The 20518-nt window shown below is 35.9% G+C and overlaps 1 protein-coding gene across 3 annotated transcripts in view; it reads right to left on the reverse strand.

Moving 5' to 3' along the window:
• Positions 1-13297: 13297 nt before the first annotated feature.
• eif2b3 (eukaryotic translation initiation factor 2B, subunit 3 gamma) overlaps positions 13298-20518 on the reverse strand; it is an 84518-nt gene continuing 77297 nt past the window's right edge. For all 3 annotated transcript variants that reach the window (XM_056477887.1, XM_056477879.1, XM_056477895.1), the window contains one exon: positions 13298-13463. In XM_056477887.1, the coding sequence (XP_056333862.1) occupies positions 13411-13463 (53 nt within the window). In that variant the 3' untranslated portion in view covers positions 13298-13410. The remainder of the gene's footprint in view (positions 13464-20518) is intronic.

The following is a 20518-nucleotide window of genomic DNA, read 5'->3' on the forward strand; positions in this document are numbered from 1 at the left end:
TTTTTTAAATATTTCAAATTTCAGCTAATCTTGAAATTTTATTTGTCATTCTTTGTAAAAATGTTGAAAATATTGCAGAAATAATGCACATTTTGAATTAGATACCACTTTGAGTTTACTTAACAATTAAAGTCAATTTATGATGTTTCAGAGTAATGGCTCTTCAGATTAGACTCCTCACCAAGACTATCTGTAATGATTTTTCAATTGTAAATGGCCAAATTTGACTCATTCAACTAACTGACTTGTAGAACAATGTAAAGGTTTGAGAAACCTAAGCACACTTATAATAATTACAAAATATATTCCAACTCAACAAATACCCTACAGAAAATATGATATGAAGCCCATGTCATACAATCTGGTCCACCTGTCATTTCCTTTTTTTTCACTGTAATTCAGTGGTAGGCAAAATATTAGTTCAAATTCAAATGTCTTAGCATATAGCACCATTGACACTAAGGAAAAGCACAAGGATACGCCTGCGTGTATACTGTGGCAGCGCTGAGCACATTTCTCGAAATTGTTTAATTTGATGAGGGTAAGGGCAGCTGGGAATGGGAGCTAATGTGGAATCTGAGGAATTGCTCCATGCGGTAGGGGGCCCCTTTAAGCCTAACAAACTGAGGGAGGTCCGGACCGAGGTCTAGAGGCCTTGGATAAATAAACTGGGGAGATGACCATGCGCTGTCCAGAAATCTGCCATCACACAGCCCCTAAACATAAACGGCCACAGCCCGTCCCTGCTTGTGTAAAGGTAAGCTCCAAAAGACGAAGCATGGATATCAAACGACAGCTGAGAGGCTCAGCACACCAAGACGTGTTTATTTTCCCCAAAAAGCTTTAGGACGGAATTTATTTATCTTACGAAGGCATCGGCACCATGAACAAATGGCTTTGAAACTACTAGTCAAGTAGGTTCAATTTGAGTTGATGGACGTATTTAATACACATATACACTCAGTTTAAAAGTCATAATCTATGTATATATACATATATACACACATAAATATATACATTTGTGTATACAAAAATACATAATATGCATATTCATACACAGATATACCAAATTATTTAAAAAATAAAAGTAGTAATAACTATTTAATTCAAGTTTATTTATATAGCGCTTTTCACAATAATTATCATTTCAAAGCAGCTTCACCAAAGTTGCACATCATTACATTGCACTCAAAATCTGAAAAGTATATAGGGTTGGCAGTATGTAAACATACTTAACCTGCAGTTATGCAGTATATAGTGTCCTTCCAAAAGAAATATTATTTACATGTAATAATAATACATGTTCAGTGAAGTGATTTTGTGTATTATTCGTTTTTGTTGGCATCATCTCTAGCAATCCACATGGATTTTTTTTGTAAACAAATATTGAATTCAATATTAATAGTTTCACTCAAATTTAGGCATTGTATTTATGCGACTCATATTTGAAAAGCGATAATATTATAATCAATTAATTAAAACAATAATCATTTTCCCATTGCCATAAATATGAAGTCAGCAATGTGTCATTTTTCACACAACTAGACACAATAAATCTGCAGCATTGTGCTCTGGAAACATCCCTAAGAAAGAAAGTCAAAGTTTGTATTCAGATTGGCAGTGGCTGAGTGTTTTGATGTGGATAAAGGCATGGGGAGACACTAGCCTCCAGCTAACATTCAGGACTTGTTTGGCGAATGTTTACAAAGCTTAAAATATTCTTAGCCCCCAAAGTGCTTTGTGACACACTGATGTGTACATGTTGGCATTGTGAGGGTCCGTCAGTCTCAAAAGGAAAAGACCCGCCACCCACAGCCACAGATAAGATTAATTATGATAATGTATTTCTTTGGCCTTTGTCATCGTAATGAATGGCTTGCTTAAAAAACTTTTTTCAGCCGTCTTTGTTTGTGGCCCTTTAACAGGGGTATTGTTGGGACAAAACTAGCAGGTGGCAAGATGGAATCAAACCTCTTTGTTTTCTTACGTGTCTCCCTCTCTACTTGTTTAATTCTGCCCTATATATGTATTTCATTTCACTTATAAAATCATCATTCAATGCAAAAAATATTGTGCACATCCAAGCCCTCCCTCCTTACAGGTGCATGACGCAATCTGCTCACCACTCCAAATCTGATTTAGCTTCAGTTGTTTTTGAGTGAGAATCTGCTGATCAGTCTTTGCCTTTTTTTTGTTCCCAGAAGGAACAGAGCCACCAGTCACAGGGGTGTAACATCGCCAGGGTCAAGCGAGATAAACAAGCTTGGACATTATTTAGCAAGCGTCCCGTGGAGCATTGTAAAGCAGCCAGTATGTTGATTTCAAAGAGCGCGCAGTCCCTCACATGTCATAGAGGTTATTGGCCTTTACAGGCCACACAGCATCCATACTGTCTTTGTTCAGCAGTAAGAAAGTACTAATTGTTAAGTGTGTGTGCACTGAAGGTGGGCGTGAGGAGGCTTGTGGGGGATGCAGTGTCTTAAAAGGAGGCGAAAATGAGAGGAAATTTCGTTTGTGCCTCAAGAACACAGAAGACAAATTGAGGAAGTGTTCTGTTAATGTGTAGGGGTCAGCAGAAAACATGCAGGTTTTCTGCCACTTGGGTGGCCGGCGAGGCTCTCAGCGCCTCCAGCATGCTTAAGGCCTTCAGGCCAGCATCTCTGCACCTCCTCCTCCCCACAGTGCCACACACACGCATTCATACAGTCCCTCCACCGGCCCTGCCGTGTGGTCAGTCGGGTCACCCGCTCTCGGGGTTCAGGGATACTGGCTACACTGTCCTGCTGAAGAGCGCTGGACGTAAAAAATGACGTATTTATATCCACGTCTCTGTGATTTACGATAACACACAAGTAGCTCTGGGTTACAGCCTTTACTGTATTACTACTCACACCCATTTACCCACAAAACCGTTCACATCGGCGTCTTCATTTACAGATGAGCTTGTATTTAAATGGCTCGAATGAAAACTTTAATGTATTTCATGTTCTGAAAGGTTTCACCTTGCAGAAGACACCCACTAAATGTTATTCAGTGTAACCATTTTTTTTCATATGGACAAAGTTTACAGGCATATTTCGATCACGAATTGCTTGATGACATATTAAAAGAGATTAGTATTAATATTGATTAAATGTCATTTTTATACTTTGTCAGTATCCTTCTACTATTTACTAGATTTGACACATTTCTCAACCAGATTTTTTTAATTAAGATCGTGGAATTCTCAATAATGTTTGGTAACACTTTATTTTGATGGTCCATTTGAGTATTAGTAGACTGTCTGCTTAATATCTGTTGATACTGCTGCTAAACAGACATTTAACTGACTATAAGTAACTTTGCAAGTATATGTCAGCTTACACTAACCCTAACCCAACAGTCTACTTATAATCTAATGAGGATTAGTTGGCATGTAGATGCAATGTAACTTAAATTCAACAAACGGACCATTAAAATAAGGTGTGACCTAATGTTTTATTTGTTTGCAACAAAAAATGTACAACAAATATGGAAAAAAAACAACAGTTGGGTTAAAATGTGATAAAAAAAATCAATGCAATGTTAGGATTTTCCATAATTAATCAAATGTTTTATTATGACAACCCCACATTTTTTAATAACTAATTTATTTTGTCTTTGCCAAGACGACAGGACATAAAATTTACTAGTATTTTGCAACATAGTAATATTCAGCTTAAAATGTCATTTAAAGGGTTAACTAGGTTAATTAAACACATGATTGGACAATTGTTGTTAGTCCTGTAGCCAATTGATAAATGAATCTCTTAAGTGGGTCAATAATCATAATGCATGTACATAAACTCTTGGTTCTTGAGATTACCTGTTGAATCCTCATGGCGTGATTGAGTCACTTTGGCACATCTTATATGAGCAGGCCCAGAAAAGCGGGCTGGAATCTTCACGGAGACAGCGAGGTGGGCCTGATATATGATCTGTCAGCTGACATCTGATCCCAGGCCCAGGAAAACACAAGCATCTGTCACATTTGGCCCAAAGGGTGGGGAATGACACTGAACACAGCTCCAAACCAACACAGCCATGGGGACTCCAGCTCCGGGAGGCTTTGTCTAAATATACAAACCTTTGAAAAACATCTCCTGAGCCAGGTCTGCTGGTCCGAGACCGGACACTGCAGCGAGAGGCCAAAGGCCAGCACATCTGATTAGTTATCACACTGACTAAATGGACGACACATGTTTCCTATTAGGAGATGACAGCCATTGAAAGGAGATGCAGGGCATGGATTTTAATACTACTTAAAGAATTAGTTCAGCCCGAAAATATTAGCATCATTTGTCGTTAAAGTCTTCCTAATCTTATCAAATCTGAGAGATTTTTGAGCTTGTCTGTTTATCCAAAAGTCTGGCGCATCCAAAGATTTAGGAAGAGATGTAAAAATAATTTCACCCTTAATTGAATATTTATTCACAATTTACTTATCTTCAAGTGATTTCAAACATTTTTGCATTTATTTTTTCCTTTTAAGCACAATAAAAATAATTTTTAAGAATGTTGAAAACTGGTAGCCATTGCCTTCAAATGTATGCCAGTGTCTACCAGTATCCAACAAGCTTCATACTATCTCCTTCTGTCAACAACAAGTAGATTTGTAAGGAGGGAAGGGTAAGTCATTGATCTCAGATTTTAAAATTAAATTGGTAACACCTTACAATAAGGTTGTATTCGTTAATATTATTTAATGCATTTACTAAACATGAACAAACAATGAACAATACAGTAATTATTTTAAGTATTGGTTTATGTTAATGTTACTTCATGAAAATACAGTAGTTCATTGTTAGTTCATGTTAAGTCACGATGCATTAACTAATGTTGACAAGCATGAATTTGGATTATAATAAGGCATTAGTAAATGAACTATGATTAATAAATGCTGTAAAAGTATTGTTCATATTTAGTTATTAAATACACTAACATAACTAATGAAACCTACACTTTGAAAAAGTATACATTTTGACAAAATAATTGTGCTTATTTGGTTCAGAATTGCACACTCACTCACTTTCCTTTACCTTATTCCCTGTTTATCAGCAGTTACCACAGTGTTATGAACCACCATTCAGTCTGCCAATTTTTTTATACATTGGATGCGCTTGCAGACACAACCCAGCACTGAGTACAACTCTCAGTGTTGGGAAACACTCATTCACAAACTACAAGCAATTTAGTTTATTCTGTTCACCTATAGGGCATGTCTTTGGACTGTGGGGGAAACTGGAACACCAGGAGGAACCCTACAATAACATGCAAAATCCACACAGAAATACCCTCCTGGCCCAGCCGTTAGTCGAACCAGCGACCTTCTTGCTGTGAGGTGATCGTGCTAACCACTTAGCCGCTAAGCCGCTGAGGAATTTTCTGTCAATGGTGGCTTTTTTAATTATTAATGTCACACTGTACCAAAAATGATAATGCATCAAAATAATTTTTCAAATTAAGGATGCTAGTACACTGAAAGCAATGCTTTGTTTATCATCAAAACATCAATGGCATTATAGAATTAAATGGTAATTTAAAGCCTAAAGTGCTTAAAATTAATACATTTTGGTAGTCATCAATAGGACAGATGGCTGTAAAGAAATCAATGTCAGTGAAAGTCTTAAAATACTCAGTCATTCATTCGCATTAGTCTCTATTTCGGAGGTTGCCACCGCAGAAAGAACCGCCTACTATTCCAGCATGTTTTACGCAGTGGATGGCCTTTCAGCTGATACCCAGTATTGGGAAACCCACTCATTCACACACATACATTACAGACAATTTAGGTTATTCAATTCACCTCTACCGCATGTGTTTAGACTTTGGGGGAAACTGGAGCACCTATAGGAAACTCACATGAACACGGGGAGAACATGCAAACTCCACACAGAAATGCCAACTGACCCAGCCGGGATTCAAACTTTCTTGCTGTGAGGGGACAGTGCTAACCACTGCGTCACCGTCAACAGTCTAAAAATATTAAAATATATTTTGTATATTATGTTTTTTTCTTTAAACTTTTTGGTCTCTGTGGATCTATGTGTAATAAAAAAAAGATTATACACCAATGTTAAGAAATAATGGAAAAGAGAATCATTCATTCATTCTTATTCTTGTCAGCTTAGTCCCTTTATTAATCTGGGGTCGCCACAGCGGAATGAACCGCCAACTTATCCAGCATTTGTTTTACGCAGCGAATGCCCTTCCAGTCGAAACCCATCTCTGGGAAACATCCACACACACTCATTTACACGCATACACTACGGACAATTTAGCCTACCCAATTCACCTGTACCTCATGTCTTTGGACTGTGGGGGAAACCGGAGCACCTGGAGGAAACCCACACAAACACAGGGGGAACATGCAAACTCCACACAGAAACGCCAACTGTCCCAGCCGAGGCTCTAACCAGCGACCTTCTTACAGTGAGGCGACAGCACTACCTACTGCGCCACTGCGTCGCCTGAAAAGAGAATAATTTCTAGTTTTACATTCACACAAAAATATCAACTAACAAGGTTAACAGCAACCAAATTTGGTTTGCAAATTTGCAAAATTGCTTGATTAAACAGAACGAATGAGGCTAATTTTTGCATGTCACACAGCACATTTTAGCCTTTGTAATAACCAATGAGAAATGTTCTTGTCTGTTTAACAGGTATGGCTGAGCTCCAGGTAATTTTCATTGATAAATATATGTGCACTTAGGCTGCACAATACTGGAAAAAACTGACATTGATAAATTTTTTGTTTCAGCGATATATACTGCGATACGAATATAATTTCACAATGACTTAAATAACTGTTTTAAAAGAAGTCATCATTTTACCATGATTGGGATGATTTTGTAGTGGAGTACATCTGGAAAAAATATCCCAAAAAATTAAATAAATGAAAACATCAGAACAAAGATTAAAACAAAATAAGCAGTGCTTTCTGGTTTTTGATGGAATCTAACAATATTGAGGTACAGAAATTCAACGATTGAGTCTAAAATAGCACTGTATGGTCTTTATTTGATAAATAAAGACAATGGGGTATATGCACACAGACTTTTAATTTCAGCCAGCCAGCCTCAGCACCTCCGTTGAACTGCCTTTCCATTGTAAAACTGCCACATTTAAGACCTGATTTCTTAAAAAATCTGTGATTTTCACAGCCTGATTGATATACGATATAAAGTGGGTCTCAGACTGAACTAAAAGCACTGCATTAAATCCCACTTTCCCCCGCCATTTCTTTAAAATATTAGTTTATTTTACCTCTGTATTTTCAATGAAGTTTCTGCTCTTTTCTGATCCTGACGGCACTAGCAGTAACAAAGTCTTTCATCTTGTTTTATGCTTGAACAACTCAATAAATGCTTGAGTCTATTCAACTGAATGTATTGCAATCACATTACAACATTGATGCTGTAAAAGGAGCCTTATAAAATTGAAAATAGTCAGTTTTCACTGGAAGTTTATCATTGGCGGAAAAACACTATCTGTACATGTAGCCCATTAATATTTGTTAAAGTGGCAAACTTTATAATTTTTGGTTCCCAAATGGTTTAAATCTTACAGTTTCAGGTCTTAAAAACACATCATGGTAAAATTCTTTCACACCAATAGACTATGGTTAAATTCACAGTGACTCCACAAATCATGTTTACCGAACTGTGATTTTTAGGTAATTATAATTACAAATCAACATTGCAGATCCTGCGATGTGACTATTCAAGATGTGCACATTGCGATATCAATGCTGAAACGATTGCAACCCTAATGTGCACCACATTTAACCTAAATTAAACCTAAATTAAACTGTGACTCTTCAGAAGATATGATTTTCATCTCTTTGTGAATATTTTGAAGCATCAGAGTTTTGGATAAAGAGACCTTCAATCAAAGAACACACACAAAATCTCTCAGAATTGATAAAAAAAATATCTTCATTTGTGTTATAAAGGTCAACAAAAGTCTTGTGGATTTGAAATGACAGGAAACTGAATAAACGATGACAATTAACAACACTAAAACATGTGCAGCACATCACAGCACCAAACAATCTCACAAACATTATGTTACTCCAGGGAACAATCTATCTTCAAAAACATTACTGATCCATTAGGAATAAAAGAATCTCCACAACCACCGCAGATCCCAGTCAGATCAAATCTGCCAAAAGTCTAATAAAGAGAGAAGGGAGGACGAACAGAACGCTGACAGCCTCATAAATACTTGTATTACTATTTTATGGATTTAAAGAGCAAACAAAAAAGAGACATTAAATATTTTAATATGCCCCAAAAGCAAAGCCCTGCTCTAGAAGACACCAAACGTCCAATCATTCCACCGGTGACACTAAACGCCTCGACTTGGCCCTGAAAACAATCAGTCGAAAAGCTATAAATCAGCCAGAATGAGCGCATCTTCCTCAGGCTCTGAATCCATCATCACCACTGAAGCCGGACCTGTAATTTAAGAGATGCTGGAATGCTATAAATCATTGACGGTGAAGAGGAAAATCTTTAGGAAGTGCTCCTTTTAGGCATTTTTTTTTTTGGTGTGAAGGACTGCATGTATGGGAGAGGGAAAAAGAAAGACTGTTAGTAGCCGCCGTCTGACTGGGTGGTCCATTTCTTTCAGTGGTTTTGTGTACAAATAAACTTCTCTCCATTGTGGTTATCTGTTCCTTTCAGCAGCAGAGCATGCAAGCGCAGTCACGGTGGTCACGCAGAGGGATGATGGGATAGAATATATTCACTGGACAAACAAGCAAGACACAGATACCCACACAGATCAACACCTGCAACCCAAAGAAAAAAAGGGGTTAGCAAATCAGTTTCAATGCAGCTGATAGAGTTTATGCGTATAAGAGAATGCTAATGGAGAATTACAATGGACCCTGTTCATAAGACACTTTTAATGGTCATCAGCATCTTAAATGCTTGAAAGTTTTCAGTATTTAGATTTAAAAAAAAAAAAAAATTGAACATTTATACGTATTATGTCTTTAAAAAATAAAAAATGTATTAAAATAAATCTAATTACCGTTTGTGCAAGGAATTTGATAGGCAGGACAGTAAATTTGACGTTATACTCTCTTCTGGTTGCCATTATCAGTCTCACACATTTATTTTCTTTTTTTTTTGAAAGTCTTGATAACACCTTCGTGGAGTTATTCTTTTATTATTTCAGCAAATAGGATTGTAAAAAAATAAATAAAACTGTTGTACTCTCCAATGCATTGCACTTTTAAGTTTACCCAACTATGATGACTTCCGCTACTGATAATCTCGGAAATGTGAAAAGGGTCCATAGTGTGACACTATATCTTGTAGGAGTGCAACAATAGGGTATATGCAGAGGGACTTTTAATTTTCAGTAACTTGGGTCAAGCACTTCTGGTGAACTGTGCCTTTACAAAAATCGGCATGTTAAAAGTTTGTCTTTAAAAATCAACGATCCTCACTGCCTGATTGATATCCGGTATAAAGTGGGTCTCGGAATGTACAAGAAGCACTGCATTAAATTCAACTTTTCCGCATCATGTCTTTAAAATCAGAAAATTTATTTTACCGTGCTAATCCTAACGGCGCGCATGTGAAAGGCTTTTCATCTTGTTTTACAGTGAACAACTAAATGAATGCTGAAGTCTATTTAACTGATTATATTTTAATTACAGTAAACTATTATATTTCATTCATTTATAGATGTAATATGTCTGTATTTTGAATTACCAACAACTAGACATCTTTTGTTACACAGTTAGACACATTAACACAGCCATATGCAGGCGGTGATGAGGAGGTTACATAATAAAACAATGGTCATCACAAACAACTTTTCCTTCAAGTAAAAAAGTGAATCAGTGTCTAGAAGGTGCTCAGTGTCATTCACACAGCTAATAAACACCAGTATGGTAACACGCATAAAATTTAAGCCATGAAATAAACATTGTTTATCAACATTAGATGTAACATCAATCTTTAATAACTGATGAGGAAACAACTAAAAAGATCCATAGTAATGTCAACAAAAAGCATAAAAAGTGATGTGCGAAACTCAATTTATGGTTATTTGCCATGTATATTAAGGAAACATACTGTTAACCAGGTTATGGATCTGTCCTGTAGCATTTTTACAGTTTTTTACCGTTGAAATCATGGCCATTTTTTCAGTGTATTTTTTTGTGAAGGAAAATATATATACTTTTGAGTGTGTAACAGAAGAGTATGCAAGCTTTGGGACATCCTACTTTCTCGTTAACGGATCGTTGTGTTGCTCTTATGAGCCCTGTCAATCATCCACACATCATCCACATTTCTTTCATATTTATTTTCCTACCTTATTGGAGAAGCAGCAGCAGGATAATCTGCCATTCGTGAGTCTTTCATGCTGAGAAATCTCCTCAGGTCTTTGGACAATTTTACATTCGGAAGTTAATGTCCAAACACGTTTTTAGAAGTTCAGTATTGTTGTTGCAGACAAAATATATTGTAATATAATGTTTTCCAGTTGGCTAGATATTAATTAACTTTACGGTTGCGCGTCCATCATGTTTGTAGTTTGTTTACACTTTTCACCGACGTTTGTAGTTCTAATCAAATTTACGTCCAATGCGCAACTGTGGGCAATATCAGCGGTTTACTTTACCGGAAATAGTAAACCATCCGGGAACCATTGGCATGCTATTTGGGACATACTAATTCTATTTTCAAATACTATTTAGGATGGATATATGCAAATTGGGGGTGGCGCAGAAGGTAGCACGATCGCCTCACAGTAAAAAGGTCGCTGGTTCAACTCAGCTGAGTCAGTTTGCATTTCTTTGTGGAGTTTGCATGTTCTCCCTGTGTTCACGTGGGTTTCCCTCACAAGACCAAAAGACATGTGGTATAGGTGAATTGGGTAAGCTAAATTGTCCATAGTGAATGAGTGTGTATGGATGTTTCCCAGTGATGGGTTGCAGATGGAAGGGCATCCACTGCGTAAAACATATGCTGGATAAGTTGGCGGTTCATTCCGCTGTGGCGACCCCAGATTAATAAAGGGACTAAGCTGAAAAGAGAATGAATAAATGAATGAGCATGTGAATTTGGGACGCAGCATAGCTCTGCATATACCCAAAACAGACTTTTCAGGGGTTACGTTTGGTTTTCGGTTTTAGGTCACCGTTTCGTTACGGTTTGGGATATGATATGTTCAGTAAAAAAGCACTGTCAAATAAAAATAAAAGAAAGCAAGCAAAATACAATTTTAAATGAATACAATATAGCACAGATAATACTGGCTAAAAATAAACCTAAAAACAAAAAAGTGCTTTTCAAAATTTTCATGTACCTAACAGTAGTTTTCAGTTACATAATCTGAAAATATATAATCAAATAACACTGCATACTGTAAAAAAACAGAGACAGCAGGAAAAAGATGTTTTTACTTTTACTTTTTACTTGCACAATGAGAAATATACAGAGAAACGCAACACAATTTTTCAAATTTTTAGCCTACATTACAAGGCATAACCAATTGATAACTGAATCTTTCTGTTGTGGACATTAACTCATGGAGAGCCTTGTTTCAGTACATGGACATACATTCTAACATGCACAGAGCCAGATCAGAGAGTAATTAAAGGAATGGGGGAAATGCAAAATACAGTTTTTAAATTATATATATATATATATATATATATATATATATATATATATATATATCAGAAAAAAATCCTCTGTATTGATTATACAGAATTGTTGAATTTATTTACTGTATTTAAGGCGTTCATTATACACAACTGTAATCACATTACTTAGAGTAAAAAGTAATCCCTTCACTTTTTCAGTAGAAAAAGTAACTTAATTACAGTAACTTTGTAACTAACTACAGCCAACACTGACAACAATATACCTTTCCAGAATTCTCTGCATATGCAAGTTTTTTGTTGTTGGTATTTCTATGGTTGTTTCTCAACCATTAAATTTCTCGGTGATGTGCATTAGTGATTCATGTTTATCAGCATCTAATGCTGATAATTAATGTTTATTTCATTACTTTGGTGTTGTGTGTCACCATGATGGGTTTAGTAGTTGTGTGAGCGCTCTCTATATTAGTATGTTTCTACATTTGAGAAATAAAACAGTTTGGGTCTAGCTTTGGTTCATCACATTCATAAATAAACTATTAATATTGATAATCACATTAACAGTCACAACATTAAAGTTGTAATTTATAATATTCATGTCAATATTATAAATGGTTAATATTAACAATACTATGAAATTTAATTATAAAATTAAGTTATTTATTAATATAAATTCTATTTTAATATTATTAATATTGTATTGTTAATCATATTAATAATAAAATAATATTAAAGTTGCAGTTTATAATATTAATATCAATATTGGACATTGTTAGTAGCATTTTAATTATAATAAAAAGTAAGTTTTATAAATAGTAGTTATAGTAATCACAGTAATAATTGTTATCATTTATTTTCTTTTCGGCTTAGTCCCTTTATTAATCTGGGGTTGCCACAGCAGAATGAACCGCCAACTTATCCAGCACGTTTTTTACGCAGCGGATGCCCTTCCAGCCGCAACCCATCTCTGGGAAACTTCTTGCTGTGAGGCAACAGCACTACCTTCTACGCCACTGCGTCGCCCACTAATAATTTTTATATTAATATGAATTATATTATTATTATTATTATAAGTTTTATGGTGACACGGTGGCTCAGTGGTTAGCACTGTTGCCACACAGCAAGAACGTAGCTCGCTCGAGTCCCGGCTGGGCCAGTTGGCATTTAAGTGTGGATTTGCATGTTCTCCCCTAGTTGGTGTGGGTTTCCACCAGGTGCTCTAGTTTTCCCCACAGTGCAAAAACATGCGCTACAGGTGAATTAACTAAATTGGCCATATTGTATGTGTGTGAATGACTGTATGGATGTTTCCCAGTACTTGGTTAATAATAAGTATTATTATTAATTGTATTTATTATTATCTTTATAAGTATGATATAACATACTATTTATAATAGTTATAATATTAACAACAGTATTAACGTGTTAACAAATGCAATTTAATAACCATTTTCAAAATAAAAAAAATTTATATAAATAAATATTGCTAAATATTACAAAGATATTAAAAATGTTTTAAAAATAGCTTCAATATTTGCATTCATTTGCACATATTTTAAATGGTAAACATACTAGAGATGCTTTTTGTAAGAGACTGCACTTATCAAAGAGGTAGAGAGGAAAAAAAAAACAATAACAACAGAAGTCTTGAGATAAATAAATCCATTTTTATTTGGACACATAAAAGAATGGAAGGTGTTGCAGTAGGAGGAGGCAGGTTGTGTTCGTCTTCAGGCCTGTTCTGGATCTCCAGCAGGGTTCTAGATTTCCATGAGCTGGTCAGATCCTACGATGACCTCATTGGTTCTTTCAGCTGAGGAGAGAGATCAGAACTGTCAGAACGAGCCTCAGAGATGCTGCTGTTAAAAGTCCACTAAAATGCTTTGAAATGCACAGATTTGTGTGATATCATTACAGCTGTGGCATGAAGGAGGGGCATATCAAGTAGCCCCTCTTCTTTTAAACATCTTGTTAAATTAAAAAATAGTTTTTTGATGTTAGAATCAGTCTGTTAGTTTTAAAGATATCTATAAGCTAACATTATCCATAACTTGCATTTACAAAATATGAACCCGATATAAGCATCTAAAGCTTGCAGTTTTTGCAGTTCATTTCCACCCAAATAGATCAATGATTTTTTTTTAAATCAAATTATGACCAATCAAATGCTCTCTAGTATCTGACATGCCCCGCCCCATTCAAACACTTTTCATTTGATGTGCTTGAGTTCAACCACTCCCATTGGCAGAGCTGTGCTAACAACAAAACGCGGTTGGCTGTTTTTTAAAGGGGAGGAGCTATTTATGTCCCACCCTCTCTTCATTTTTTACTAAGATCTACGTCAAACATCAAATAAAATAATGCACATTTAAAAGTACTTCATGAGACCTTTAAAAAAATCCAATAAGATTTCACTGCTCTGCTAGTCAAGAGTGCTTGATCTAAAGCACATCAGACTAATCCCGACAGTCACATTCTATAATGAATAGTAATGTTGAGTCGGATTTTTTTAGTCGGCATTATAGGAAAAGTTCCCCAAATATAAAAATGACTCCATAATTTACCACTGCATAATTTACTCACAGAAATGTTGAATTTTTATCCTGGCTCTTCTATGCTGTATGAGGGTGTTGGATAGTGGCTTTTATTTTGAAGCTTCCAAACGCACAGAAATCCAAAACCAGTCAAACTAACCCATATGCTGCAAGGGATAGATGTGTTTTTGTGACAGAAATATTTGTTATTTTGAAATAATAAACTTCAATCACTGGCATCCGTCAACATTATCGCAACTGACGCATAATCTGAGAAGGATAGACACATGTACGATTTGTATTGTTAGAGTAATATACTATAACGTTATACTGTTACGCCAAGCCAATTACTTTTGTTGTTTGTGGACGTCTTCTGTAGAAAACAAACTGTGTGGTGATTCCCATGAGAGATGTATATTTTCAGAGATTATGCTACATATGCGCTTTCAAAAGTTCAAAAGTTTGTCATTTAATTTAATGATTTATTCCAGTGATTTTAAAGATGAATTTTCAGCTTCATTACAAGCTTCATTACAAAGTGATCCTTCAGAAGTCACTCTTATATTATTATTATTATTGTTGTTGTTGTTGTAATAGTAATAAGAGCAATAATGACTGGAGTAATAATTTTATTTGAAACCACATACAATAAGTAATAAATAAACATTTAATAAATAAATATTTAACAATTTAACATTTTTACATTTAATAAATGTCGTCTTGATGAACAGAATAATTTTATTTAAATGATTTAATAAAATAAATAATAATAATAAAAAAAAAAACTGACCCCAAACTTTTGACCGGTAGTGTATACATGCATTACACACATAACATGCATTCAGTTGCAGCCAGAAGTCTGTGACTGGAGTTTGTAATTTAAAATTCATAAGCCTGTTGGCTATAAGTTAGTTTTATGATAGATTTTTGCGCTTTTGGAAGCTGCAAAATAAAAGCCACTATCCAACACGGCCGCCTTCATGACCCCTTTAAGACAGAGGCTCCCAACGTTTTTTTGCTTGGGACCCCCTTTTCCAACGGAAAATATTGTAAGGCCCCCATCCACATTTAATGATATTATCGCTCATATAAGTTTGCAGTAGGTATGACAAAAAAAAGTTAGTTTTTAAACAAACAGAATATTTATTACTATGTCTAGATATGTTTATGCACAAATAATAGCCTAATGTAAAATATAAAAGCAAATCATCAGTAGGCCATTTGTAATGGGTACACCCTGCGGAATTGAGGATGAGTCGTCTGTAAATGTCTTTTAATTTGGATGGCCTCATCTATTCGTTAGCAACAGAAAACGGCAACAGACTCTTTGCTTGGAGAAAATGGAATAAAACCATAGTTCAGGTAACTCTCTTGGTATTTCCTGCATTTCGTGTTTCCAGTATTGCTAGCGCTGTGACCCAAAATGTTTGGAGCTTCCTAACCTGACCTGGGTCAAATATGCTTGCGTCATTACTATTAGCTGCTGAAGGTGAATCAGTGAGACTTTTTTTGTGAAGGACGAATTACAAATTTGTCCGTTTTTTGGTCAGCCAGGAGATGAAATGATCTAAGACAACACGATCGTTCTCCTAACTGTCCACTGCTAATTTTTTTAAATATGACCTGACCCCCCTGTTGGGAAGCACTGCTTTAAGACATACATATTAGGTTTTTCCACATTGTTGTTAACTCCAGTTTATCATGGTTTAAAACACTGCTTTTAACCATGTGTATAAAGACACGTTTCACGCCTGTAATTTAAAAGTGGTGTTAGCGTCGCATTTTACCCAGGCTTTTGAAACCCTGCTCTGCACAAACGGGGTGCTGTTAGCATTGAGATGCTAAGTTTGGTCAGTGTCAAACAAAGCAGTGTTTACTTGTTGCTGGATGCTTGGCAACAAACAGCCAATCAGAAATTTCTATAACAGGAAACGTGCATCATGTTAGCAGCGGTCGGTGAGAGAAAAGTACAAAATATAAAAAGACGGAAAAAGTGTAAACTGGAGTGATCACATGAAAAAATGGTATCTGCATAATTGTTGCAAACAATTTATATGTGTTGAATTTAATCAAAGTTATTAAATTTAGCAATGTTCAACTTAATTTGTTGTTTAAATTCAGCACAAATAAATTATTCACAACCACTGAACTTAAATAAATTTAGTCAATCCAAGGAATCATCGTTGAATCATGTTTTTCAGTCCAGGATATCGCATATGTTCCTATTTCAGCCTTGTTTTCTTGCCTTTGCGCATTTTGTGAGCCTTAAAACAGCTCAAGATCTATGTGGAGACATTTTTTATAACGGACAAGACGATGTGGAAATGCTAGTAAAAGTAGTGGAGTAAAAGTAGTGGAGTAACAGTGGAGCCAGCTGTTCATCATATTAGCATTGGTGACTTATAAGAAAGGTAACCTTTGGGAATGTACAGTGAGAAACATTGTGAAACCTACGATTATTCGTCAGCCCCAGATGTAGCACGAGCAGAATGTTATTACAGATAACCCAGAATTCTGTTTATCTGGGGTTTTGTATAACCCTGAGTTAGCAATTTCAAGTGCAAAAAGTTCTATTGAAGAAAATTTCAAAGGGACTTTAACATTCAAAACCACTCATAAGACAGTATCCAGTGAATCAAAAGCCAGCGGGAAGAGAAGTTTATCTGTAGTTTACCTTTGTGGGCCCTTTCCATCACACACTGACAAGCAAACAGTTTACAAACGTGTCAGGCTTATACACACACTGGCTGAGGAGGGATGATATCCTCTTGCCGAATGCGGCTTTTCCAAACTAAACGTTTGAGAGCAAGATTGATGATCCATATAAAGACATTTTAGTGTGAAGGAATCTGCACAAAAGACTGTTTTGGTGTTTTGAGTTTGGAGAAAGACAAATAGAGCGGGTTGCGCCAGAAAGAGAGAGAAAAAGAGCGATCGGCACAAAGACAGAAGTGCTGGAACAAGAGCTTCTAAACGGTCTGAGGAAAGGTTCATGTCATGGACCTCCGCAGCACCTGTAAATCTGCAGCACCTTACAGCTCGGTGGTGAGCGTCATGCAGGCCGGGTGGTCCAGCACAAACAGCCCCGTCTCCAGGGCCTGTGATGCTTTTAGCAGCCATAACCAACACACTCCGTCCCCTGAGGACAGAGATGCTGGAACACTGGAGCTTACAGAGCGAGCGTTCACTGAAGTTTATGAGATGTCTATCACTCCTTTGTGGAAAGCACACACACACACAGACAGACACAGCAGCAGTAAACAGGCCAGGGACAGAAAGACTGAGAGCGAATAAGAAAAAAGACTGTGAGAGTATGTGTGAAGTTGACTATATCAGCAGGACCACCAGAGTTGAAGAGCAGTAAAGTCCGCTACGAGTCGTCGATTCACTCAGCAGCTGTTTAAAACTGTTACAAGTGTCCCATTGTGGAGGGGACATATAAACTACGAGTCTACTTAAAAGTGCATATAATGCATGCGCTGATTATCACTTATAATAACAGCATCAGTTTTTCAGCTATGAATTTGAGAACAATCCAGTACTGATTTGTTATTATATATTTTTGAATAAAAGAGTATTCAAGAATCAAAACATACAGATGAAAACGGCTGAATCTTATATTAGGGTTGCACGGTTTACTGATACTACGGTACTACCATGATACTATGGATGCAAAATACTGGTGATGCTACTGTCATTTATAAACAGTAGTATCGTCATTAACGGATCTACAATAGTTAATGTTGCATATGGAATGATTCAATCAATCAGTTGATGATTTCATTTATTTATTACTATCATGACAACAAGAGTCACAGTATATACAAATAAAACAGAAAATGTCTGTAGGAATAATACCTTTTCAATAATAAGTGATTTTTTAAATTAAATGTACTCATTACAACATATAAAATATAGTATTTCTCACAATTTGCTTAATTTCAGAGATGAATTATTATAATATTAAAATACCAGCTGGTATCATGCTACTTCAGCTGGTATAGTATCGTGACATGAATTTATGGTATTGTGACAGCCCTATCTTATATAGAAATATTAGCATTGGAAACAAATTAATTCAAAATTGAAAATTGTAATTAGCATAATAAAAATAATTCTATTATTTTAAGTATGAAAGATTTTTGTTATTTGAAAGCACAACAAATAAAGGTGAAGTTTGTGACTATATCATAACATCCTTCATAACATCCTACAGGACTATAGCTTTAATCATGTTCACAGATGAGCTGAAGTATTCAAAACTTATTATAATGATAGTGTGATGTTATTAGCATAGCGACACAGGACACAGTCCATGAGACTAGCATGCTGGGAACTATGGGTAGATGTTGTATGATTCTCCAAGCATGAACTGCAGCAAAAGATTTCTAACCATTGTTGAGATGCATACGCTGATTCTTGATGTCTGTGTCTCTAAATTGATTCAGATGCTCAATGGGTTTTAAAAAATGTATAAAAATCACAGTTGAGGTCCATTCTCTTGGAAAAACACAGAACTTTGTCTCTTGAATGATAAACCATCAATTTAACATATCTTGCAAAGCTAACATTGTGCAAAGTTAAACATGGAAACATTAAGAATCAATACAGGATCATTTAATCTGACCATTTCACCCTAAATACTTGTCATATACTGTCATAACAAGCAAAGAAACACTAACATTATAAATCAAGTCAAAGAGCTCAAGTAAATCAACTACTGTTTTCCACGATGGGGACATCAGAAAAAAGGTTTTCTTTTGTTGTTCTTTTGTGGATATTTATTTTCCTCCAAATATTAACAACGGCGTGCTTGATTCATGTGATTGGTTCGGGTCGTGATGTGTCTGGCCAAGCTCCTCCTTCCGGGTGATGTCACATAATTTGCGACAAACGCAGGAAGGTGATGTGAAGCTCTCCACATGTAGCGAAACAGATAGCAAAATGGGAAAATGTGAGTTTGCTTACTCCTGGTTGTGGAAACACGAGTTTAAACAGTGGCTGAAACCTGTCGCTGAAAACAACTGCATAATTTATTCTTTCAAGCTTTGTTTCTTCCGAGCTTATCCGAGTTCTGTTGCATGGTTGTGCTCCATTGATTTATTTAAGTACAACTGTTTATTAACAACTGTTTATTAAGTTAAAGGTTTGATACTGATCAGAACATCAGAATATTCTGAGAAGCTCTTTAAAAAGATTTAAAAAGGTTTTGAAATGACCTTTAAGATTCCTGCATATACCCGGCTTTTATACAAGTCAACAAAAAAGTACAAATTGTTTGAATTACAAAACATCACAAAAAGTTTACATTTCAAAGAAATATTAAACAAAAACATTAAACAACATTCTTTAGCAGTTACGCATATTAAATTCAAAAACTTTTTATACATTTTTCAGAATATCTTTAAGTATAACAGAAGTCTTCCAATAAAAACACAAATTTTTATGTTATTTTATGTTTGGTTATTGGGCACTGTGGCTCAGTGTTTAGCACTGTCGCCTCACAGCAAGAAGGTCGCTTGTTTGAGTCCTGGCCCGGCCAGTTGGTATTTCTGTCTGGAGTTTGCATGTTCTCCACGTGTTCGCATGGGTGCTCCAGTTTCACCCACAGTCCAAAGACATGCGCTAGGTGAATTAGGTAAACAAAATTGGCTGTAGTGTGTGAGTGCGTGTGTGAATATGAGAGTGTGTTGGTGTTTCCCTGTACTGGGTTGCGGCTGGAAGGGCATCCGCTGTGTAAAACATGCTGGAACAGTTGGTGGTTCATTTCGCTGTGGTGACCCCTGATAAATAAGCAGAGTTTCTGCAAGTCAAATTTAAGACCGCTTTAAGACCATTAAGAATGAAATTTTAGACTTATACAGGATTTTTTTTTCTAATGGCCGGGTATTATCATGAGGAATATATAATTATATATTAATTTATTTGTTTTTAGTTGTCTTTCCCTGATTGAAGAATTAATGGGGAATTTGCTGTAAAAAGAGTATATGCAGGAATCTTAAAGGTAACTTCAATACCTTTTTAAGATTTTCTAAAGACCTCAGAATATTTTAAGACTTCATCGCCACTTCAAGTTCTAATCAGTATCAAACCTTTAACCAAATAAACAGTTGTTAAAAAACATTTGTAGTTAAATATATCAATGAAGCACAACTATGCAACAGAACTCAGATAAGCTGGGAGGAAACAAAGCTTAAATGAATAACCAGGAGTACACAAACTTACATTTTCCCATTTTTCTGTTCCGCTCTATGGTTTTGCTACATGTCGAGAGTGTCACATCACCTTTCCATGTTCGTCACAAATTATGTGACACCACTCGGACGGAGAACCT

The sequence above is a fragment of the Danio aesculapii genome, chromosome 2 (assembly GCF_903798145.1).
Source record: "Danio aesculapii chromosome 2, fDanAes4.1, whole genome shotgun sequence".
Classification (NCBI taxonomy): domain Eukaryota; kingdom Metazoa; phylum Chordata; class Actinopteri; order Cypriniformes; family Danionidae; genus Danio; species Danio aesculapii.